At 39.7% G+C, this 26,764-nt stretch overlaps 1 protein-coding gene across 3 annotated transcripts in view; it reads right to left on the bottom strand.

Moving 5' to 3' along the window:
* Window positions 1-26,269, bottom strand: part of stat5b (signal transducer and activator of transcription 5b) — a 33,486-nt gene extending 7,217 nt beyond the window's left edge. For 2 of the 3 annotated variants that reach the window (XM_056770653.1, XM_056770654.1), the window contains exons 1-10: window positions 25,967-26,269; window positions 14,377-14,512; window positions 14,146-14,302; window positions 10,117-10,206; window positions 9,862-10,036; window positions 5,497-5,627; window positions 3,691-3,842; window positions 663-818; window positions 392-571; window positions 100-187 (exon numbers count right to left, since the gene is read on the bottom strand). In XM_056770653.1, the coding sequence (XP_056626631.1) occupies window positions 100-187; window positions 392-571; window positions 663-818; window positions 3,691-3,842; window positions 5,497-5,627; window positions 9,862-10,036; window positions 10,117-10,206; window positions 14,146-14,302; window positions 14,377-14,504 (1,257 nt within the window). In that variant the 5' untranslated portion in view covers window positions 14,505-14,512; window positions 25,967-26,269. Of the gene's footprint in view, window positions 1-99; window positions 188-391; window positions 572-662; window positions 819-3,690; window positions 3,843-5,496; window positions 5,628-9,861; window positions 10,037-10,116; window positions 10,207-14,145; window positions 14,303-14,376; window positions 14,513-25,966 lie in introns of those variants that run through there. The other variant, XM_056770655.1, reaches the window with a different exon arrangement.
* Window positions 26,270-26,764: the final 495 nt, after the last annotated feature.

Genomic DNA, 26,764 nt, shown 5'->3' with positions numbered 1-26,764 from the left:
CAGCTCTTTTTTTGAACCTTATAGAGGAGAATATGCCCCTACAATAGTTTTATGGACTGAGCTGATTCCTGGTGTTTGGTTGTACAGTATATAGTTTACCATGGTTCTGAAGTGGGCGCTCAGGGTGCCTGTTGTTTGGTGATACTCCATCACACAGTTGTTGTTCAGAATCTCTCCACTGCTGTCGCTTTAAGACAAACACACAACACAAGTCCCATCTGTGTAAGTCAACATTCTAAGGACGTTTGTGGTTCAATTTGTTAAGTCAAGCCCGCAGTTGAGTGGCTCAGAATTCTGCTGTACACAGTGTCATGAAGCGGCTGTCAGTCACTCTTGTGGCCGAGACAAAGATGTGTTGTAAATGACTTTGGATTGAACACTTAAATCTTACTTGCGCGTGTTCTCGTTCTTCAGTAAGGCCTTGGCCTGCTGTTCGTTGATGATGGTGGCTTTAACCTGAGGAGGATTCATGTGAACGTTGAGTTTTCCTCCGACCAGCAGGCGAACCGTTGCTGAAAACTTGGTCTGAGTCTTGAGCACTTGAGGAGGCTGTTTCTCTATGATGAAGGTGCTGAAAGAGAACATGATGATGAAAACATCACAGAGCCAGACGGCAGCTGTCAGAGTATAGTGGAGTGTGATGTCATCAGTGATGCGTGTACCTGGTGACGAGAGCGGATATGATGTCTGTGACGATAGCGTTGAGTTCGGCAAGCAGTTCTTCCGTCGGTCCAGGTATGGGCAGCTGCTGTGTCAGGTGTTCAACTCTACGAATCTGTTGTCTGTTCTGCCAGATCATATCAGCCAGCTTCTCACACCTGCATTAACAACACAATGTGCGTCGCAATATGGTTTTACGTGGAGGTATACAATTACATAGTTTGACAAAAAGCTGGGACGTTCAAACCCAATGCAATCATGAAACAAAAGTTTTTGTCCTGCGTCTTCCACAGACGGTGTGTAGATGTTACAATTTGTGCTGTCAAAAATAATATGTTAACGTTTTTTCAGATTAATACGTTAAAAAATATTTCACGAAGCATCCATTTATCCTAACTTTCATATGATATTATAATGGGCTTGGAAAGATTATTTAAAGTTCAAGTAAATTGTAAAAGCCGAATAAATGTTTAAATGAACAGCTCTCAATTATACTTCAATGTTTAATGTCTAAAATTAAAATTGAGATGAATAGAAAATAATTTCATAGAGTCATTATTAGAGGTAGTAGTTCCCTTTCAGTCGGTCTCTGGACGTTGTGTTGAGAGACAGAATAGGGTTTGATCTTGAGAACCTATCATCTCCGAGAGGAATTTATGAAAAGCCAATGAACTTAGCAAGGGCACCCGTACAAACTTTCTGTCATTGCGAACAGCTACCTCCTGGCATCAGATGAAGAAAACCACTTGGAGTAACAACCCACGGGCGGTAGAGCCCAAAACAAGTTCGACGCTGAGATGTCGGCCATGCTTGTCCAGGGCTGGATTTTGGTTCTTGTGGTCAGCGCATGGTGAAAGCTTACAAGCTTACAATGCTGCGGATCAAGCTGCTTCTGCCCTCCAAACTGTGGCAGTCCATCAGGTTTTTCAGGCCAAAGCTTCGAAAGACTTAGAAGATGGGAAGACTGACGCTGCTCACATGCGAGCTGCGCACCGCTACTGACCTCGCACCCAGAGCGATGTAGGCCACGGTGAGTGCCCTGGGTCGGACGATGTCCACATTAGTGGTCCAGAAAAGACATTGGTGGCTCAACCTTGCGCTAATGAGTGAGTCTCAGAAAGCCCGTCTTCTGGATGCACCCATCTCGCAAGATGGGCTGTTTGGTGACACTGTGAAGGATGTCACAACACTTTTTCCGCGGAGAAGCAGGCAGAGGCAAGTCATTGCCCGCCGCGACCCGGCGCCTACCGGTCGTCGAGGTCCCGAGCATCACCTGCCCCCAGCAGCCCTGCCTCACCGCGGAACAGTGAAACAGATCGTCCCTATATACCATCTGCACGGTACTTGGGTGATTGGGAGTGCACCAGCTCATTGTGATGGCCGGAGTGAACAATCCGTCTCGGCTATGCGATACAGTTCGCAAGAAGCCAGCCCAGGCTGTTCCTACCACACCTCATTTCGAGGTTGCCGCTTCTCTGGCAATGGGTGCCATAGAGCCTTTCCCTCCAGCCGAGATGTTTTATGGGTTTTACAGCCCATACTTCATAGTTTCCAAGACAAGTGGAGGGCTGCGCATCATTTTGGACCTGTGCTCCATGAACAAGCACCTCCACAGGTTACTATTCACGATGATGACGCAGAAGTGCATCCTGGCATCGGTTCGTCGCCAGGATTGGTTTGTGGAAATCGAACTGAAGGATGTGTACTTCCACGACTCCACTCTCCCTCAAAATTGGCCGTTCCTACGGTTCGCGTTTGAGTGGCAGGCATACCAGTACAAATTCCTGCCCTTTGGTCTGGTCCTCTCTCCCAGGGTGTTTACCAGACTTGCGGAGGCAGCCTTAGCTCTCCTCAGTGGACAGGCCGCACATATACTCAACTATCTCGACGACTCGTTATCTTTGCTCACTGACGAGATTTGTTGTGCACTCACAGGGACCTCATGCTTCGGCACTCCTCGGGTCATCCAGGAGAAGAGCAGGCTCTCCCCAGCGCAGAGCATCTCTTATCTCGGTATGAAATTTGACTCATTGTGTCTCACCAAAAAGAGTGTACAGTCGGTACTGGGCTGTCTGAAATGTTCAGACAGACACAAGCGGTCCCCCTGAAACTCTTTCAGAAGCTCCAAGCCCCTTCGGCGTCCTTGGCAGGTATATTCCAAATGCGACCACTTCAGCAGCTTGTACAGGTCCTGTGAAAGGTCAGGGAAGAGGGACATCAAGTGCTGTAAGTTGTGCCTAACTTCCAACCAGACTTGGTTTTCAGACCTGGTGGCTCTGTAACAATCCCCCTTGGCCGACTTCCCTGACGGAGGACCTATCTCCTTCCTTCCACATACACGAACCTTGCCACAAACACATTAATGTTATGTGCGATTATTCACAAACAATGTTTGATTAATCAGATTAATTTTTTAATCGATTGACATACTAAAAACCAAATGTAACACTCATGTGCGTACAGGCTGCTACACAAGATGTAGTTCATGTCCGGCATCTTTTAGCGCTGGGACGGCTCATATACTCACGTGCGTACAGTATGCTACAGAAGATATCTGGCTATGAATGCTTGAACACTATCACATACCCTTACTTACCCCCTTACACCATATTATGTTTCTTGGGTCTGCTCATTCACCTGAGGCTTAGTGACGTTGTGTTGAAGTAAGTCAGAAATGTGCAGGTGCATCTAATATTGATTCATGAGTTGAGTATGAGCGCTCAATCTGCGCAGCATTTATAACATAACCTGCAAACATGCTAGAGACATCTTCACAACATCTGGACATGATTCTCATGATTTCATTCACCTCATCCACAGACCCCCCCCATCACCCCCATTTTCAAAAACTCATCGGATCTAGACGAATCACAATAGTGACCCATTTTGGATCCAAAACGACAGTTTCAAGTTAGCATCCCTGCAGCACCCCCGCCTCTGGCTCGATAGGAGAAATACAGATATTGTGTGCGACGTGTATTCACAGATTCAATAAGTCACAGCAGCTAATAGAGAACATCATAACTGTACCAGGCTTGCAGCATGTCCAGTCCTCCCTCTGCTGGTCCTCCATTCCCTGAAAGCTGTTGTCGTCTCTTCCACTGAATCAGCTCATCATCCACAATCAGCGCCTGCTGTTTCCTCAACAGAGTCAAAGTCCTCTGATATTTCTCTGCCAGCTCCTACACACACACACACAGTGACATCACATCATTGAAAGTGCCTCTAAATGTTTCAGAATTAGTGACACATAAATTAACAAACACACTGTGAGTTAAGGCCTTAGTAAAAAAAAAAAAACGAAGCCAAAACAAACTTTGTTCCACTAGAGCAGGAGTGTCAAACTCAATTCCTGGAGGGCGGCAGCTCTGCACAATTTAGCTCCAACCCTGATCAAACACACCTGATTCATCTAATCAAGTTCTTTAGGATTACTAGAAACCTCTAAACAGAGGTTTTGGAATTGGGTAGGAATTGGTTGGCGCTAAACTTTGCCGAGCTTTGGCCCTCCAGGAATTGAGTTTGACACCACTGCACTAGAGCAAACCAAACAATAGATTCAGGAAAAGGCTGCCTAACCCTACTGGCCATTAGTTGGGTTCTGAGGCTCCGTTAGAGTTGGGCTAATAGAGGATTCCATCATCCATAACCAGCATTGTGATAAGGCTGAACTAAAGCACGTGCGCACCCAGTGTCAACAAAACAGACATCAGTTTGAATCGACGCATGCGGTTCATGTCCGGCATCTTTTAGCCCTGGGACGGCTCATATATCAGTTTCATACCATCTCCAAATCCAGCGTTATTACCACAGTTGATATAACATTCATCACCCAAATGAAGTGAACAAACAAACACCTGAACTTCACCAACATACTCTCTCTCTCTCTCCTGCACACAAGTGAAAGTGAAGTCTGCACATGCACCTTCTGCTCTCCATGCTACCTCGTGCGTTTCCGGGAGAATTGTCCAATAAGGGACTAAGAGAAATTGTTACGAAACAGTTCTATATCTTCTAAAAAAAACTTTCAGAAACCTGTATGATCGCTGGGGGAGTATATCGAGCACAGAAATACTACGTAGATCATGTTAAACATTGAAACATTGTAAAGAAGTCAGATGACACATTGTTGCACCACCCCTTCAAGCACAATCAAATATACTTCTGTCTACATTTATTTGGACCTCAGCACCACTTCTGCACCATTAAAGTCCATTAAGTACCACTGTAGCTCAGAGGTAAGATTATTGCGTTAACAATGCAAGGTTGTGGGTTGAATCCAAGGAGATTGCATATACTTAGAAACAAATGTATAGGATGATGCAATGTATGTCGGTTTGGATAAAAGCGTTAATGTAAATGTAAGTACAAAATTAGCTGTTCCAAATAAGCGGACTCTAAATATACTAATTTAGTACACCAAAAGTGCAATAAATATGTAAATGGTTTGTAGTATAGAGAGCATGAAAATTGTGTTTTTTAAATTCATTTTAGTATATTTATTTTTCACTAGTGTGGGCATTGTTAGTATTCAATTATATGGGACCATGGTTAGGCATGTATGGTATGGGTATGGTACTGTGTGTATGGTTAAAGACATGTGATTGACATTGATGCTCAACAGTGTGTTCAAAAATGGCTAGCTGTGGATGAAACTAGCGTTGGGTGGTTCTTTGCCTCAGTGTTGTGGATTATCCCGCTGCCATTCTAATTGATTATTGTTGCAAAGTAGTGAACCTCACTTTACACTTGAAAAGTAGAAGACTCATTTGCACATTTGCCTGTCAGATTCTCATCATCTTAATGTGATGAAATGGTGTAAGTGTCTGTCTTTACCTGTCTGTATTTCTGTAAGGTGTTGGCCTCTCGTGTGAGCCAAGCCTCCAGCGTGGACTTTCTGCTCTGCAGACTGGTTTCTCTCTGAACACGTTCGGCTGGAGCAGCGCTGGATGAACTACTCAATTGAGCTACACAACATACAGATAAACACACACGTTAGTTTTGTCAACAAACTTTCATAATACATTTATTGAATTATCTTGCTTACATTTATGCATTTGGCAGACGCTTTTAACCAAAGGGACTAACATTGCCTTATACTATACACTTGTTTTTAAGTATGTGTAATCCCTGGGTTGGAACCCATGATCTTGTACTGTACTTAACTACGTTTAGATAAATTTCTCTTAGGGTTAGGGTCTCATATACTTTTGTGTCACTTTACAAAACTCAAATAATGATGAATATGTTTACACTCGGTATAATAATTACCGAGGTTGTACAGGTCAATAAACAAAACCGTATTTCCAAAAACCTGTCACCGTTCTCCAATTACTGTTTGGATTTACAGCCGTAAAAAAACTAAGAAAAAACTCTCTGTTCTGGGTAATTTTATCAATTACTAGGAACAAATCTAAGTAAAATGATCATTTTTAACATTCTGTGAACTACTGACATTTCTCCCAAATTACACATGAAAATAAAATTCTATTTTTATATAATTTAAGAAAATTTCAACGAGTCAAACTGGTAAAAAGAAAAAAAACATGCAATACTTGCAGATCCTGAACGCTGCAAAGAAAACAAGTGTGTGTTTACACAACAGTTTCATTGTGTATTGTAAATCATATAAATATAGCTGCAAGCACCAATTACACGGTCAAGCCCTTTAACAGCACAAATGAAAATACACATGGACCTTTCTGATGATTAGTTTAAGAAAAGTATATTTAAAAAAGATAAAAGCACCTGAACACAATATATATGCTTATAGTTTATGATCACTAGGTGGTGCTGTCACCAAATTATGTGAGGCAGCAAGATATGCAAATTATGATCTATACCAAGTTAAGTGTCAATACATAATGTTTCATGCAGATATAGCAACATAACTCTTTGGTATGCTATGAACTCGATTGAATTCGTTGATAGGGTTTATAAGAACCGTTTCGTCTATCATAAAGATTTTTATACATTTTTGTCAGGACCGTCACTAGATAATACTGTATATAGCACATGTGACGAGTCACCCCTGGCGCTATCAGCGTCGCCATGGAGACGGAGGCAATCCGAGCGGCACAGCTGCCGCTCGTCACAATCAGACGCCAGCGGCTATAAAAGCCGCTGGTAGTCAAACAGAGGTGAGCAACGTCTCCATGAGGATTGGAATGCCACTGAGTCCCTATGTTCTTTTGTACCCCATAGGATCCGATATCTAGGGACTGGAAAGGAAGGATATCGCTAACCCGTAAGTAGAAGGACCCGGAAGTAAAGACTCGTAGTGCTTCAACAAGGGAGGAAAGAGAAGCAAGTCTCAACGCCTGGGAACCAAGCGATCTACAGGAATCTTACCCAGTGACATTGTTTCCTCAATGTTCTAATAAAATACCCTTCGGGGGTGGTAAATCATACTTTGGTGTACGTGTCGTTTCTTCGACCGTCACACACATTTTGTGCAATTCAGACAAAAAGTTTGAAAAAAGTGTGTTCTGAATAAAAATTTCAATGGTTGACAGGGGGTATGGTGAGATATGACAAATGTGGTATCAATCACATTATATAATGTTATAATGTTGATTTTGGCCACAAAAGAACATCTTGAAGATCCCCAAAACTTTTGGGCAAATATTCTGTGGACTGATGAGACAAAGGTTGAACTTTTTGGAAGATGTGCATCCCGTTATATCTGGTGTAAAACTAACACAGTATTCATAAAATGAACATCATACCAACAGTCATACTTGGTGGAGGTAGTGTGATGGTCTTCTGGACCTGGACCACTGGCCATAATTGATGGAACCATGAATTCTGCGCTCTTTGGACAATGATCCAAAACACACCAGCAAGTCCACCTCTGAATGGCTAAAAAAATCTAAATAAAGGTTTTGGAGTTGCCAAGTCAAAGTCCAGACTTAAATCCAATTGAAATGCTGTGGTATGACCTTAAAAAGGCGGTTCATGCTCAAAGACCCTCCAATGTGGCTAAATTAAATATGTGAAAGACTTTCACAAAAGTTTGATTGCCGTTGTTGCCACCAAGGGTAGCACAACTAGTTATAAGGCTTAGGGGGCAATTACTTTTTCACATAGGGTCTGAAATGTTTGGATTGTTATTTCTCTTAATAAATAAAACCATCATTTAAAAACTGCATTTTGTATTTACTCTGGTTTTCTTTAGGAAACTAAAATTAGTTTGATGATCTGGATAATTCAAGCATAACAAATATGCAAAAAAATATATATCAGGAAGGGGCAAATACTTTTTCACACCACTGTATATCAGAGGCTGTAAATGCCTCCTGTACTCAGACTGTTTGCGGTCTTGTCCATCTGGCCCAATCAGATCTGATCCATGCTGATATAGAGCATGACTACTCCAGTGATATTGCATTAATATATCACATAATGTCGTTATGTTGTGTTGTGTTGTGTTATGTTATGTTATGTAATGTTATTATTCCGAACATTAAGTGTTAACTTACACAAATTTTATTTTCACATACTTGTTATGTTTCTGGCAACAGAGCAAAACTAATATAATATATATAAAATAAATATGAGTAAAAATAATAAATAAATAGGCTTACACAAAAAAATACTTAAAAAGCTAACACATTAAAATAATCAAAGGCTTTTTTAAGGACCGGCATTCTCTTTTCCGTCAGATAGATTGTTTTGTTCATCAAATGATAATAGCAATCCAACTTCATTCAAAAACTTGTCTAGTTTTATTTTAACAATGTAACATGTCTACATGATGTGAAGATAGTCTGAAGCAGAGGTGGTAAAAGTACATAAATATTATACTCAAATACAAGTACTACTACTTTAATGAAATTGTAATCGAGTACAAGTAAAATGACCAGTCGAAAAATCTACTCAAGTTAAAGTAAAAAGTAGCTTGTTTAAAATGTACTTCAAGTCAAAGTTATGTTTTAAAAGTGGGAGGGGGGCTTCTCCGGTTTTGTGCAACACCAAAAATAGTCATTACAGTGCCTCACTTGAGATATTAAACATTTTCAGAATCAAAATCAAGACTAAAAAAATATTTTAATCCTTGTTCTCTTAATTAAATAATTGATGGTAGACACTGCTAAGTTTCAGTAGTGAAACAACGTATAAATGGTTCCATGCAGGGTTACACGTTTGTATGGAATGAGAGTAAATGTGATGTTTGACAGTTGTAACCCGGTCGTTACCATGGCAACATTTGTACATCGCAGTGAACAAAAAACATGTATCTCCTGTTTTCAGCCAAAGACTGGTTAAGTGAGGCGCTTTGAACTAAAAGACAGACAGAGACACTGTGATGCGTTTAAGTTCAGAGCTTCACAGCGCACTCTCAATATGATCTGGCAACACGTTCATTTCTCAGCAGGGCTGCGGGGCTTTTCTAAACGCATGAAATAGCAAGCAAATTCACGTGACTGTCTTGCCCAGCGCTTCCAGAAGAGAGAGACATTAGTCCACGTTTAAATATGTCATGAAATCAGAAGTTGTTCAGTTCGGATCCTTACACACTGCGTAAATGTGGTGCAGACACATTGAACAGTGAACCATGCGTCTAAAAAACAAGATTAAACACTTACAATATAAAGCATAATGCACCAATGTCGTTTTAACCTTTACTAAACTGTCCAAACTTCTTAGTAGTTACCATGCAACAAGGGTAGGAGCAGTATTTAAACAAATATTATTGATCTTAATGTACCTCTACATTCTTGCACATAGGGATTTTATAAGATGCTAGCCCTGCACCTGTTCCCCTCTTGATTTGGTTCCCTATTTAATGCCCTTGTGTTTGCTGTCCTGTGCCTGTTCGTTTTGCTACAAAGTCTTGTCCAAGTCATTACGTATTGTTTCCTGCTCTGTAATCATAGTATAGTCTGGTCAACATAAGTTTATGTCAAGTAATGCCTTAGTCCAGTTTAGTGAGTTTATTGTTCCTGTCGAGTCTGTAAGAAAATATAACAAAGTACAATACGTCACACAAATCAAACTTAATAAGAAGTAAAATGACAGATTTTAAAAGCTACTTAAAAAATACAAGTACAGAAAAACCCTACTCCAAACAGTTAGGCGAGTAAATGTAATTCCTTACTTCCCACCTCTGGTCTGGAGCAGAGCCTGTGACAGTTACTCAGTGAAGAGAGATTTAAACCTCATAACTTATGTTTACATACAACTGATGGATGTTCATACCCTGTATCCTCAGACTCTCCTGATACTGGATGATGAAATATTCCTGACTGTGCTGCAGTTTCCGCAGATCATTCTCTGAGTCCTGCATCATGACCCGAAGCTCTTCAAACGTCTGATTGATCTGCTGGTATCTCTGAGGGGTTCCGTCTACTGGACCGGCACCTGGACTGCTGGCCTGACCGTCAAACACGGCACATTACTCACACACACCATTCTCTGCTAAAGATGTGAAGTGATTGAGTGTGTGTAACTTACATTAGATGCGTCCTGCACCAGTCTCTGCTCAGTGTAGAGAATGTGTTTGACACAGCGTACCAGCTCCAGAGGACATGGGTCATATGTGCTCTACAAACACAACAACATTTCCAAAATTCATCACACAAAACCAACTTTTCTGATGTACAAACAACAAAAGACACAATCATCACAAAACAATATGAAATGAAGCTAAAAATCATATAGTAGGCTGTTGTTAGTGTACATTTGGATGTCTAAGTGGTCACAGAATAACACTGGTTTTAAAGGCAATTGAAAATGTCTTTGGAGGAGACACAATACAGTAGGTGAAGATAAGTATCAGTCATCAATAGTATGTCTGAAACCTCAGTATGCCAAAAAACAGAAGGTGATAAATACTGGGATGGTCTACTGCTTCCTCCGAGATTTGTGAATGTCCCCATTGGATGGGCACAACTCAACTTTATTTGTATGGCGCTTTTTACAATTTTCATTTGTTACAAAGCAGCTGTACATGAAACATATTGACTGTAAGCAAAACAATTAAAGTTATATTAAATATAAATATTAAACAGACTATAAATTCCTATATGCAATATTAATTACTCTAACCTATGAGACTTCAGACTTCAACACTCATCACAAGCAGCGAGATCAGACCGTCAGACTTTAACACTCATCACAGACAGCGAGATCAGACCGTCAGACTTTAACACTCATCACAGACAGCGAGATCAGACCGTCAGACTTTAACACTCATCACAGACAGCGAGATCAGACCGTCAGACTTTAACACTCATCACAGACAGCGAGATCAGACCGTTAGACCTCAACACTCATCACAGACAGCGAGATCAGACCGTCAGACTTCAACACTCATCACAGACAGCGAGATCAGACCGTCAGACTTTAACACTCATCACAGACAGCGAGATCAGACTGTCAGATTTCAACACTCATCACAGACAGCGAGATCAGACCGTCAGACTTTAACACTCATCACAGGCAGCGAGATCATACAGTCATACTTTAACACTCATCACAGACAGCGAGATCAGACTGTCAGATTTCAACACTCATCACAGACAGCGAGATCAGACCGTCAGACTTTAACACTCATCACAGGCAGCGAGATCATACAGTCATACTTCAACACTCAACACAGACAGCGAGATCAGACCGTCAGACTTCAACACTCAACACAGGCAGCGAGATCAGACCGTCAGACTTCAACACTCAACACAGACAGCGAGATCAGACCGTCAGACTTCAACACTCAACACAGGCAGCGAGATCAGACCGTCAGACTTTAACACTCATCACAGACAGCGAGATCAGACCGTTAGACTTCAACACTCATCACAGACAGCGAGATCAGACCGTCAGACTTTAACACTCATCACAGACAGCGAGATCAGACCGTTAGACTTCAACACTCATCACAGACAGCGAGATCAGACCGTCAGACTTTAACACTCATCACAAGCAGCGAGATCAGACCGTTAGACTTCAACACTCATCACAGACAGCGAGATCAGACCGTCAGACTTCAACACTCAATACAGGCAGCGAGATCAGACCGTCAGACTTTAACACTCATCACAGGCAGCGAGATCAGACCGCTAGACTTCAACACTCATCACAAGCAGCGAGATCAGACCGTCAGACTTTAACACTCATCACAGACAGCGAGATCAGACCGTCAGACTTCAACACTCATCACAGGCAGCGAGATCAGACAGTCATACTTCAACACTCATCACAGGCAGCGAGATAAAACCGTGATAACAGCACACGCAGGCATCAATGATGCATTTACTTTCTCGCGTTTAAAAGGTTGCGGTGGTAAGTAACAATGTTGCCAACTGTAATGCACTTAAACTCTGATAGAATGCTTATTGTTGTCACACATGAGCATTTTCTAGCCACATACAGTTGAAAGAAAAAGTATGTGAACCCTTTGGGCTTACTTGGATTTCTTCATAAATTGGTCATAAAATGTGTTCTGATCTTCATCTAAGTCACAACAATAGAGAAACACAGTCTGCTTAAACTAATACCGCACAAACATTATACGTTTTCATGTTTTTATTGAACACAACATGTAAACATTCATAGTACAGGGTGGAAAAAGTATGTGAACCTTTAGTTTAATAACTGGTTGACCCTCCTTTGGCAGCAATAACCTCAACCAAACGTTTCCTATAGTTGCAGATCAGACCTGCACAACGGTCAGGAGAAATTTTGGACCATTCCTCTTTACAAATGTGTTTCAGTTCAGCAATATTCTTGGGATGTCTGGTGTGAATCGCTCTCTTGAGGTCATGCTACAGCATCTCAATCGGGTTGAGGTCAGGACTCTGACTGGGCCACTCCAGAAGGCGTATTTTCTTCTGTTGAAGCCATTCTGTTGTTGATTTACTTCTATGCTTTGGGTCGTTGTCCTGTTGCATCGTCCATCCTCTGTTAAGCTTCAGTTGGCGGACAGATGGTCTTAATTTTTCCTGCAAAATGTCTTGATAAACTTTGGAATTCATTTTTCCATCGATGACAGTAATCCGTCCAGGGCCTGAGGCAGCAAAGCAGCCCCAAACCATGATGCCCCCTCCACCATATTTCACAGTTGGGATGAGGTTTTGATGTTGGTGTGCTGTGCCTTTTGTTCTCCACACATAGCGTTGTGTGTTCTTTCCAAACTACTCAATTTTGGTTTCATCTGTCCACAGAACGTTTTGCCAGTAGTGCTGTGGAACATCCAGGTGCTCTTTTGCAAACTTCAAACGTGCTGCAATGTTTTTTTTGGACAGCAGTGGCTTCCTCCGTGGTGTCCTCCCATGAAGTCCATTCTTGTTTAATGTTTTCCTTATTGTAGATTTGTCAACAAAAATGTTAGCATGTGCCAGAGATTTCTGTAAGTGTTTAGCTGACACTCTAGGATTCTTCTTCACCTCATTGAGCATTCTGCGCTGTGCTCTTGCGGTCATCTTTACAGGACGACCACGCCTAGGGAGTGTAGCAACAGTGCTGAACTTTCTCCATTTGTAGACAATCTGTCCTACCATGGACATATGGACATCAAGGCTTTTAGATATACTAAACAATTCTTGATCGTAGGTCTTCTGAGAGCTCTTTTGTGTGAGGCATGCTTCACATCAGACAACGCTTCTTCAGAACAGCAAACTCAAAACTGGTGTGTGTTTTTTATTGGACAGGCCAGCTTTAATCAACACATCCAATCTCATCACATTGATTGGACCCCAGGTTGGCTGACTCCTGGCTCCAATTAGCTCTTGGAGAAGTCATTAGCCTAGGGTTTCACATACTTTTTCCACCCTGCACTATGAATGTTTAGATGTTGTGTTCAATAAAAACATGAAAACGTATAATGTTTGTGCGGTATTAGTTTAAGCAGACTGTGTTTCTCTATTGTTGTGACTTAGATGAAGATCAGAACACATTTTATGACCAATTTATGAAGAAATCGAAGTAAGCCCAAAGGGTTCACATACTTTTTCTTTCAACTGTAAGCTTCTGTTTTTGTCCTCAAATCCAGCTTTCCATAGATAAATTAATGTGTAATTGCCCCGCCCCTTGATACTATCGCGTATCGGCAATCCACAGATCTACATTTTTTAGGTATAGAGTAATTATCTTTAATATTTTAGTCCTTTTATCTGTAATATTTGGCTTGTTTGTGTAATGCTGCTCGTCCCTCCTTGTATAATAAGAGTGTACATGCATTGTATTGGTGCATATTACTAACTCGCTCTTTAAATAACCAACAAAAATACTGGAGCATGACTTTAGACCAGGTATAGTTGGTCAATAGGGCAGTCTATTTCAGTGTCCACAAAATAGCAATGCCGAAACAATGAGCATTAACAGCACTGGCGCATCCATGGCCGCAAATTCAATATTTAAATGACGTGGCGAATGGCGTGAAAATGATAACTGTGTTAGCCTGAAACTAGCAAAAAATCATGAGTCACCGCATTGCACCAGGTGTATGATAGGGCCCCTTGAGTTCTTTTACCACGGATGTTTTACCTTCAACTGTGAAGCATAATGACCCAGTTTGATCTTGAGAAGAAAGCCATCTTCACCCATATGATGTTCTGCCCTCCTCTGTAACTCCTGGATCAGACTATCCAACAGACGCTTGGCTTTAAATTCATCTTGCTGGTTCTCCAGGTCTAATGCATCCCTGCAAAGCACAGTTTGTTTTGTTTCTCATGTCTCAGAGCAAATTTCAGAAGGCAGCCAGGCAGGAACACTTACCACGGCTGAGCTTCCAGCCACTGCGCCAGATAGTGCCGCACCTCGATGGGGAAATGCTGCCCGTACAAGGACTGCATCTGATGCAGGGCATCCCCCTGTAACTGCTGAGCCTGAATCCACAACGCCATATCCAGCTCTAAACCCACAGGAGAGAGAGAGATGCATTTTTAATGAGATAATTTTCCCATTCACTTTTTAACGGTTTTAGCTGCCACAAAATAAACAAACATTATATGGCCAAAACCTAACTCCAGGTAGACTTCTGCAAAGAATCTGTATCTGTTGAGTAGTTGTAGTGACTTTCCATTAAAGTCAGAGATGTATCATGTGCAGGAAGTAAGCAATAGCTGATATACCTTTCCATACCAAAATCCGGGAGACCCGCGATCAGGGAGGAGAAATGAGGTTGTGGCACCCCTCTGTTGTAAATCTTTTAATTACTGTATATCTGTCTGACATAACATAATTTTCATGTAAAATTCTTAAATGTAAATCAGTATATTTATTCAGAATAATAAGACAGACAGTAATGCAGCTCACAGGGCCATGATATGTATATATACAAGGTATCATATATACAAGGTATCATTTAATTTAATTTAATATTTACATTTTGCCATAGATCTCAACGTCAGAAATGTCAGTTTCTCCCTTCTGGTGTCCCATAGTTCGGTTGTTTTAACCTTGTTTATTGGTTAGTCCAGAATGCACCAAATGTTCGACGTCATGCACCCCCATTTCCCGCGGCTATGGCCACAGAAGTTATCTTCGGGCTAACGAGTCTAAACTCTTAATTCTAAATCCATCTGTACTTTGATTTATTTCAATGCTTGGCAAATGAAGTTAAATCGTGTCAGTTAGTCAAATGCATTCATCTGTGATTTTCTTTATTTTGTTTTTGAATCCCTTGCACTTGCGTTAAGTCCGCTTAAGGATTGAGTTCAAAGTGCATTTAGATGTTTAAATGGTCTTGACCCCACCCATATGTCTTAGAAACTGCCAATCGGAGACTGCTAACCATGACTGTTAAAAGTCAGCTTATTATATGCGAATTTGGGCTAATTTAAAAAGATATGGAAGCTTGTTTTGAATCTGAGAAGCAACTTTGTTTCTTTACATCTATGGTCGCTGTTTTGTTCAATCCATTAACACTGTCAGCGCAGACCGATCGGCTTCTAACATCACAGCACTGCGAGAGCTATTTGAAAGCGTACAGATCCATCAACTAACTTAGTGGTGGGCAGAATGGCCAAAAGTCAATTTCACGGAATGGGTCATTTTATTTCACAGTAACAATATATTTCACGGATACAATCTCCCATTATAATTCTATTTCTTATACCTCATTTTTCTTAGATTGATTTCCTTTATTTATTTATTAGAGTTCATTTAAATGCTGACCATAGTTAAAAAGTTATGAAAATGTACTGAAGATATCAGATTAAGTTTCTCTTCTGGCTTTATCATATGTATACAGAAGAAGATAGACAACATGTATAACAATGAAGTCTGAATATATGCACAAACAATGAGAGTACAGTATATAATTGGTAACTGGTGTTTAGGACTGCAATGACGCGTCGTTCCATCATTTGAAATGATGGTGGCTTCAGCTCAAGGACATGCGGACAATCAGGCGTTATACCAAACAGTCAGACCGCGTTCAAAAGTGTGGGAATATTTTAAGGAGAGACCAAATAAAAGGGTGCTCTGCACATTGTGTAAAACTGAAATGAAATACCACAGCAGCCAACGTCTCTGCATGAACATCTTAAAAGAAAACATCCCGGGGCTCTCTGACCATAAAATGATGAGACGACACCATAAGTATTTGAACTATGACAGTAAGTTATAACACAACACTATAATACAGATCATATATTGTGCTCAATACGGCTGCGTTTATACAGATTTATGTTTTTTAGGAGGTAACGTTAACGAGTGCAAGGCGCAGCTGACGCAACCCCACAATATTTACGTTTCTAGAATATGTTGTAGCTCTTTTGAATATAACTCTAAATAACAATTTCCGTGCAGTATGATGAAACAGTAAATAAAGAGCGGGACGATTCATATGTAAAAGATTAGTGCCGAAAATATCAATAAACAGCATAAAGAAATTCAATCTGTTACTGACACATTGTGAGCTATGCTGACATGCTAAATTCAGATGCTCTTATTGTCACGTATTCCCGGATTGCGTTTCTTTTAAAGTAAAAGTTAACAGGACACAAGTGAAGACAATAACATATAATGAGTCCGGTCAATAGTTATGGATAATGTAGAGTGATATGGCAGTCCGTGTGATGAGGGGAGTACACTACAGCTGGTGACTGTGACAGATAAGTTACCTGAATTCATTTAATTTACATTTATGCATTTGGCAGACGCTTTTATTAAAAGCGACTTACATTGCATTTTTATTATACATTTGATTCTGACTATGAGCAATCCCCTGGAATCGGATTTGATTGTTATGTGATTTATTCAATTTGTCTAGCCACTTTATATTTATGATTAGACATTTTGATTTTTATATATTATTTTTTGAGAAATGTAAGAAAATGTTGAAATAAAATGTTTTTGACATTAATGGCAGATGTTACAGTTATTATTTTTGGTAAATCAATTAACCAAGACTAATCAACTACCCCAAAAAGAACAGAAACGCAAGCAAAATAAAGTTAGATTATTCGACTAATCGAAAAATTAATCGACAGACTAATCGATTGCAAAAATAATCAATATTTGCAGCCCTACTGGTGTTCATGGGGTCTGTACTGTAGGTCTTTATCGCTCTTCTCTCTATTAGCTGAGCATTTTTAGTTTGTTGAGCCTCTGTCTTTAGGTTTGTTTATTCTGGAACTTGTCTTTGCACTGCTAGTCTCTGGTGACTCCACACGCGTCTCCCAAAACAGAGTCACATGTCAAAGCGCTCACGCGGCGAACATCATCAAGCAATCTGAGCTTTTTCATCTTTTTATGCAGATCCATGCGTGTCGGACTGGAGCGATCACTAAACTACAGAATGATAGAAGGTCAAATGAATATTTGATGCGTTCATTTGTTATGGGTGGATCATTTCACTAGTTTTTTTCAGAATAACACCCAATTTGCAGAGTGCCTAGTTAACTACGCCTACTTATTTACATTCCGCGGAATATGAAGAATAGAAAAATCTCTTATGGTTAACATTTGATTCCACGGTGATGGAATATTCCGTCATACCACGCAGCCCTACTTTGTTGTCATTCGCTGATCAGTATGCGCAGCTGCTAGTTTTTATTGTTCATATGTTGATATGCCACCCGAGCATTAAGCAATAGAAAATTTGTCATGACGTAAATGCATCTGCTTATGTATATTTACTTATTTGTATACACTATACTTAATGTGCATAATGTGTTCTAAATATGTACTTATGTTGTTATTTAATATATCTCTGTAATACAGAAGCTTGTTCAGCTTTACAGAGCCCATAGACAACTACATATAAATCTACAACAAAACATGGCTTATGAACTTTAGTTTTTATTCTTAAAAAGCTGGCTTAATAGAAAATTAATAAAAAGTGTATATTTAAAAATGTATCCATCATGTTTACATATATGAATGAGATCCACTTCACTCCTCCCATCCGTTCTGTGATTTGGCGTTCGCAAGGATTCTTGGGTAGGACAGTTCATTGGAGTCTACATCAATTGGGGCTTTGCCGAAGACCTCATCAAGGGCACAAAGGAGGCACTCGGGAGCAGACTTCTGAGCATTAAAGCGACAAATGGGACGAGCATGCACAATTTAAGCAAACAAAGTGTGCCATTTGGGACAGTGCCGTAGCGTTGCATTTCTTCCAATTTATTGCAATGGCAGTGGTGCAACTTATATATAATCTTTGGCCTTTTTTCCGTTGAGGCGTTATTGTTTGCGGTGTTAAACACACACCGCACTTTGTCTGTTTACTTCCATTGCAGCAATTGCAAGTTTGCTTTACACTAGCTTAAATACTCTGATAAGCAAAACCTCTTCAAGAAGCCTGTTGATGAACAGTAGCTAAACCAAGAACATAACAGTTCCAAACAAAAGTAAAAAATCATTGGTCTCTCTTACATTGGTTACTGTGTATAGACCCCCTGGGCCTTACACTAATTTTCTGATAGAGTTCGCAGACTTCTTATCGGATCTATTGGTTAACGTCGATAAATTACTGATTGTTGGAGATTTTAATATCCACGTAGATATTGATAACGATCCATTAGCTGTGGCGTTTAAAGAACTGCTAGACTCTTGTGGTGTAACACAATACATCAATAGTCCTACTCATCGCCTTAATCATACCCTAGACTTGATTATATCTCACGGAGCCGATCTAACCAATATCGATATTATACCTCAAAGCGACGATGTTTCCGATCACCATCTTATAACATGTACACTGCGCACTGCAGAAATCAGTTGTATATCTCGTTATCGACAGGGTAGAACAATCACCTCAACTACTAAAGATAGTTTCGTAAAGAACTTGCCAGATCTGACTCCTCTAATAACCTTTCCAACTAATATAGAATCGCTCGATGACATGACCAGCAACATGGTCACCATTTTCTCTAATGCATTAGAAGCGGTCGCACCTATGAAGTCAAAAAAGATTAATGAAAAGATCATAGCACCATGGTATAATAACACCACTCGCGCCCTAAAAAGAGAAACGCGTAAACTGGAGCGCAAATGGAAACAAACCCAATTAGAGGTCTTTAAAATTGCATGGAAAGAGAGTACAAACTGCTACAAAAAGGCACTAAAAGCAGCAAAAGCCGAGCACTTCCGTAACCTCATAGAAAATAACAAAAACAATCCAAGGTTTTTATTTAGTACAATTGCTAAACTAACAAACAAACAGACTCCACCTGACCTGGGTATTCCGCCTCACCTTGGTAGCAATGAATTCATGAAGTTTTTTTACTGAGAAAATCGAAATAATACGAGACAACATAGCTAAAACCAAACCTCCAAGTGTGTCGGAAGAATTAGTTTCAACCTTCACCCAAAAAGAAAAACTAGAGTGTTTTTCTCCTATAAATCAGGAAGATTTAATTAAAACAATTGCAACATCCAAACCGACGACATGCTTATTAGACCCCATTCCGACTACTTTATTAAAAGAGTTACTACCTGCTGTAATTGAGCCCATTTGTAACATAATCAACTCGTCAATTAATCTAGGACATGTCCCAGGGCCCTTTAAGATGGCTGTAATTAAGCCTCTTCTCAAAAAACCAAACATAGACCCCAATAAACTTGGAAGCTATAGACCAATTTCAAATCTACCGTACTTGTCTAAAATACTAGAAAAAGTAGTGTCAACTCAACTGTGTACCTTCCTACAAAATAATGACATGAACGAAAAGTTTCAGTCTGGCTTCAGACCGCATCACAGCACTGAAACTGTGCTCGTTAGAATTACAAATGACCTTCTTATTACATCAGATAAAGGTAACATCTCACTCTTAGTCCTGCTTGACCTTAGTGCTGCTTTCCATACTGTAGACCATAAAATACTACTAGATCGTTTACACAGTTATATCTGTATTCAGGGACAGGCACTGCAATGGTTCAGATCTTACTTAACAGACCGATATCAATACGTCCATTTAAATGGGAAATCGTCAAATCTTACGCAAGTAAATTACGTATTACCTCAGGGATCGGTTTTAGGACCCTTGCTTTTCTCCATATACATGCTGCCCCTTGGCAACATTATTAGAAAACATGGAATTAGCTTCCACTGTTATGCAGATGATACTCAGCTATATATCTCATCAAGACCAGATGATTCCTTTAAGCTATCCAAACTGGCAGAGTGCATCGAGGACATAAAACATTGGATGACTAGTAATTTCCTCCTTTTAAACTCTGGCAAAACAGAAATATTACTTATAGCACCAAAATCAATTAAACAGAATATCTCCGACTACAACCTGCAAATTGAAAGCTGCACTGTTACTCCAACAAATACAGTTAAAGACCTAGGCGTTATATTATACGGAAACCTGTCATTTAAAAATCACATCTCAAATATCACAAAAACAGCCTTCTTCCACCTTAGAAATGTTGCCAAATTACGAAATAGTTTATGTGTTGCAGACGCAGAAAAGCTTATTCATGCATTTGTGACCTCACGGCTTGACTATTGTAATGCTCTACTTAGTGGTTGTCCTGTATCATCGATAAACAAACTACAGTTAGTTCAGAATGCAGCTGCCAGAGTTCTTACTAGGTCAAGAAAATACGATCACATAACCCCAGTTTTATCATCGCTCCACTGGTTACCCATTAAGTATCGCATTGATTTTAAAATTCTTTTAATTACTTACAAAGCCCTGAACGGTTTAGCACCTACTTACTTAACCGAGCTTTTATCACGTTACAACCCATCACGCTCTCTAAGATCTCAAAACTTAGGACTTTTGACAACACCTAGAATAACAAAATCCACCAAAGGGGGTCGAGCTTTCTCATACGTAGCACCTAAACTCTGGAATAGCCTTCCTGATACTATTCGAGGGTCAGACACACTCTCCCAATTTAAATCTAGATTAAAGACACGTCTTTTCAGCCAAGCCTTCACTTAATGCATAGTTAATGAACAGCAGCTACGCTAATTATTCTCTTTATTCTCTTTCCGCCTCTGCCTCGGGATGCCCGTCCCGAGGTAGGAAGAAGTTCCACCATGTCCAGACGACTGACAGATGCCCATCCCCAATTTGAGATTACGCCAGCTACAGCTGCAGACTGACTGACCATCCCAGCTCCATCTAAGGCAATTCCCCCACCAGCCAAGAGAAATATGACCATCAGACCATCCCACCTCAGACCACTACATCCCCTACCAAGAGCAAAGACGGACTATTTGTCTTATTAATACCGAAGTTAAAATATCTGGTATTAAATGCTAAACTTAAATCACATGTCAGCAGTTTGAGTGCAGCTATGACACGTCAGAGGGGATCTGGCCCTCCCGGTTGAGCCTGGTTTCTCCCGAGGTTTTTTTCTCCATTAATCAATCATTGGAGTTTGGGTTCCTCGCCACAGCAGGGCAGTGTTGGCCTGCTCACCGGGAGACTGCATTCATTCATTTATTTACTTATTTAGAAATTAGATATTATGTAATATTTATTAGAATGATCTTACTCGTTGTATAAACACCATGCACTGTGCTGTGTTCTAACTTATCTGTTTTTCCTGTTTGCCCCTGTAAAGCTGCTTTGAAACAATACACATTGTGAAAAGCGCTATATAAATAAACTTGAATGGAATTGAATTGCTGTGAGCTGCCAGTGTTAACCTTTACATTTATTCAGTAAACCAGTAATTTGTACAAGTAGATTTTTGCTTAAAGATAATAAAACAAGCCAGGTTAAATTAAGATACGTGCAATAAAATTGTTTTTTGCCTTCTTTACTTTTTACTGTTCCAGTCACATAAGCAAAGAATAATGAACAAACCCTTTAATGTGCCAACCCATCAGAACCGAACTGAAAACCGTGGGTAAAAAACCCCCGTATTGAACCGTGGGTGAGCTGTATTGTTCCATCCCTAGTAAATATCAAACTAAAAACTTGAAATACTCTAGGACACTCGTTTAGTAAAGATAAAAGGCATTTCATTGGCCGAGCAGCATCATTAAAGTGTAGATTTACATTTACATTTAGGCATTTGGCAGACACTTTTATCTAAAGCGACTTACATTGCTTTATCCTATACATTTTACATAGGTATTTGCAATCCCCTGGGATCAAACCCACAACCTTGTGTTGTTAACGCAATGCTCTTACCACTGAGCTACAGGAAAGCTTAGATCTACCCGTCTTGGCTGCAGCGAATTATTCAAGTCTAAGCACGTGTATAGCGTAATTTGTCCTCAAACACACTGCCTCCTCTTGCCTTACAAGACTTTGTAAATATAACTGTAACTGAATTCAGAGCACAGTTAAATGATTTAATAAAAATCCAACTGAATTTAGCATTAAACTACTTCTCTTCATCATCTGACCTTTAAACTGTATAGACTGTGCTCTGGTATACTCGTCCTTGACAGCTGAAGGACTTGTTATATGTTCTGCAATACTTCACAAAAGATGTAATGTTAGGCCTAAGTTACAGTAGTTCTGTCAGATGGTAACCCAACTCACAAAGGTAAGGGCATTATTGTTGCTGCTTTTCTTTTTTTCTGTCATATTAGAATCTATCAATGAATTGCACATTTTTGGCTGCCGTGGTGTGTGCATGAAGTTCATGAACGAGTGAAAAATGCCAACTTATATTGCTTTACGATTAATAACAGTGGGCACTTTTCACACAAACAAATCAGATGGTGATGCATGTGTTTTTTGAGGGATAAAGTTATTGGTTAATTTCTTGATTTTCACTTCGAAGTGGTTTCGGGACATTTTAAAGGGGTCATATGGTGTGAACACGTGTTGTTCTGTGTCTTTGGTGTGTTATAAGTTGCTCATCCATGTATTAGACTTGTAAAACTGCAGAAATGAAAGTGTGTGAACAAAAAAGTCATTCTACCTTAAAGCATGCTCACCCAGACCTGCCTGAAACACCTTGTGTAACCACACCCCCACAAATCTACATCAGTTGGTGGTCTGATTTGACTAAGAATGCCCAAATGTATACACAAGTAAGGTGGTGTACCTGTCAGTACAATTGAAGAGGAACTTGATGTTCCAAATATGGTCAGAGGCGTTACATTTCCCTCACAAGCTTGCAGTATTCCACCAATCACTACACACTGGTGAACTGGCCAATCAGAGCACACCTCGCCTTTTAGAGCCATGAGCTTTGTTCAAAATCTGTGCGTTTCAGAGAGGTGGAGCACAGAGGAGATACAAACATGCACAGTGTGTGGAAAATACAGCGTTAATGAACCTTAAAGAGCAGGTTTCACGAATCCAATTAAATTATGGGCATCACAGTGTGTAAGGTATCTTACCTTTAATTTTTACGATCTGCAAAGTTGTTAATGCAAAAAGTCCAGGATAAATAAAGATATTGGCTTCCAAAGTCGGGAATTGACTCAGAACCGCCCCAACAAATCGTTAATCTTTCGAATCTTTTGAGTGTAACATTGATACGTTACAGTGTAACGCATCACCACGAAACAGGAACACTCTGACCTGCCCACTAGCACTTCAGGTAGTATTGTCTATACAACATTTCGAGGAGACGCTGTGTTTTGAGCTTTGAACGGAAATGTACTTTGTTTTCGTTGCCAAAGGATGACTATGTGTAAGGATCAGTGGTTAAATTTGTTTTTTTCCACGATAACACAACAATTAAAATTCCAACCTTGTGTTACAATATGTGCTCGTCGTTATACAGACGATTGCTTCTCAAATTTTGGCGAGTTCAACGCGGGATTTGCCATCCGCTTGAGCCTGAAAGACAAGTCAATAGCAACTTTATTTGGACCAACAAGCGTCTGTAAGTATGGTAAATAAGTTATGTGTACATGTTGAATTGAGTGCCAACAATATAAAGTAATTGTCCTAATCCGTGTTGTATATGTAGTACAGCTGTAGATTTGCCGGTAAACTATTTAAACCACTAACCAGTGTTACTGTTTTAATAATCCAACTCTTCGCTAATAATGTGGCGGTAGACTGTTGTTGTTCTACGTGTCATAGTATTGTACAAACTGTATCCCTTTATCATTCAGTCACGGTAGCAATTTGCCAACATGTCTCACATTATGGATTTGTCAAGTGTGCAAAGTTTAGCTGTGGTCACAAACCCCATTCAAACAAAACGGTTTGCTTGTCATTATTTTAAAAACGGACTGCAGCACTATATGATTCTATGATGTAAAGGTGCATTTATTATCTTTAGAAGCTCTCGCTAGCTTGCTCAGTTACTCCTCGAAGTATAATCAAAGCAAAGATCAACTTTTGCATAGAGCCGTTGTTGTTCTTCCACAGCTATGACGAAAAAATATCAATAGAAAACAATAGTCTGAATGGTTTATGAAGATAGATGGAGACTTGTGATATGGTAATACTGTTGCCATTTTTATACACTTTCAGCGTCTTGGTTTACAAAAACCTTACTAAGATAAGAACTGTGGTAATGGGCGTTACGTTTCTGACATGCAGTGTATGAAGAAAGACACACTGGACTCGCGGTAGGGAGGAGTTTAGAGAAGCGGATAAATTTGAACAGCTTCAGAGGAATCGTTTAGGGATCTTTGAGAAATGGATAGATACTAAATGCATATTTTAAGTTTTTTTTCCTTTGATGCATTTGGACATGTTGTTGGGGACTCTTATACAACATTAGGACACTTTAACCCTGCTCTTTAAATCCTGTTTACACATTACATTACATCTAAACACAACATAATATTTGTTTTAGCCGTGTCATATGACTCCTTTAACGTTAGTGATATATTCTAACTCTCTTTAATGCGTTTGCTATGTTCGATCTCTTTTCCTGGTTTTTATTATATTTTGTCATCTTGTCATACTTTGTTTTAAGGAGATAAAATGGTCATTATGATTATGACTAAATTTCTATCACATTATTTTGCCATTATTTGGGCTGTTTTTTCTTGGAGTGGGCAGGTTTTAATGAGCATTTCGCCTTGAAATTGTCCACCCAATCTGGCAACACTGACCAGCTACTGTTGTCCTGCCTAACAGATACTGGAACTGAATTCTTTACAACATTATGTGTAGAATAAGTATTAGAAAATTAGATAATTCCTACTTCAACCCGGAAGTAACGTCTGGATTTAATCAAATTAAAAGTATTAAGTAACATTAAAACATTTATGTAACTAATGATTCAGTAGCATTTAAAACATTACAAGTATATCCTGACATTAAAAGAGCACCGGTACATAAATTATTTCCGGGTTGAAATGGGAATTTTCTAATTTCGTGAAGGCAGCGTTAAGTTACACAATTCGATATAATTCTTACCGATATTGACATTAGTAGTATTTGTATGATCTGACATCCCCATTTAAACATACAAACAAGTTAATATTTCAGAACAGTGCCAGTATAGTATTCCATCACGTGTGTCTAAACTACAGGAAGAACTGGGGTGATATATAGAAAGTAGTTTATAGTCACAGTAGCCTATATGATGGGCATTGAACTAACTTCTGTTATTTAAGCGTTAAATCACACACAACAAAAACGTGTTTGCTAACCATAGTAAAACAATCATGTGATTCGTGTTTTGCAGTATTATATCTGTCATCAAACACTGATTTCTTTCTTTACTGCGGACGGACGGACTGTTAGCTTCAGTAAGCTTTAGCAGTTAGCATTAACAAGTAGCATTAACTCGTGAACAGACACAACACAAAAACATAAGTGGTATTAACATCAGGCAGATTCTTTGTGCTAAAACATGTTATAATATCACGTATCTTTATGTGTGAGAGCACGATAGATAACGCTCACTTCATCCATTTATCGTGTGCTGGAGCTAAAGTTAAGCTTGAAACAAGCAGCGTCAGCTAAAAGCATTGACATGATGAGAGAGAGAAAGAAAGAATCAATAATAAAATCCTTACATCGCTGAAGAGATCTGCATGAATACAATTCCGATGATGGATTTAAGTTTTCGAATGTTTCTCCGGGTTTATTAATCCAGCCATGAGATCAACTCCTTTAAAACACTTCAGCAACTTTCATTTCAACACAAACCAGAACGGACATCTACTGACATCTACTGTCTGCTTTCACTTTACCACATACATATAGACACTTCATACAGCATTGACAGCTACATTCTAAGAAATCAAGTTACACATTAAAATAACTATGAAGAACTAATGAGATGAGGGCTGAATGATGGCCCGTTATAATATTCTGTCTTCTGGTCGTTTCTCAACATTTGGGGGCTTTTCATGACTCACACCAGAAGGAGGATTCAAGTCGGAAGTAAATACTATGACGGACAGAGCTTTTTAATATAGTGAAAATTTATGGGAAAACAAAAATATGAAGCATCAGCTATTTGCCAATAAAACAATTACACACTTATTTAATGTATAGTGTTAGTCTTGAGTCTTTTTTCAGTAGGCCTACACATCGAGATTCCATTAAAACCGATTAAATTTCCATTTGAACCACAAAGTCCAAGAATGAAATCATGCAAGTTTCTTTTATGCTGTTTGAAACCCAGTTTGTGAAGACAGTAATTAAAGGAATAACACGTGTTCGACACTTGTGGGACAGGACCAGTGACTGCGCCAATATGATGTCTCCAGTAGTTATTCAGTTCACTTATACAACCTAAAGGAGAGTCCGACGTCCGATGTCTTGAAGACCGCTCATTAAGATCACAAGTACACATTCAGACGACTATT

The sequence above is a fragment of the Triplophysa dalaica genome, chromosome 17, assembly GCF_015846415.1.
Source record: "Triplophysa dalaica isolate WHDGS20190420 chromosome 17, ASM1584641v1, whole genome shotgun sequence".
Lineage (NCBI taxonomy): Eukaryota > Metazoa > Chordata > Actinopteri > Cypriniformes > Nemacheilidae > Triplophysa > Triplophysa dalaica.
This window is presented reverse-complemented; position numbering and strand designations above follow the sequence as displayed.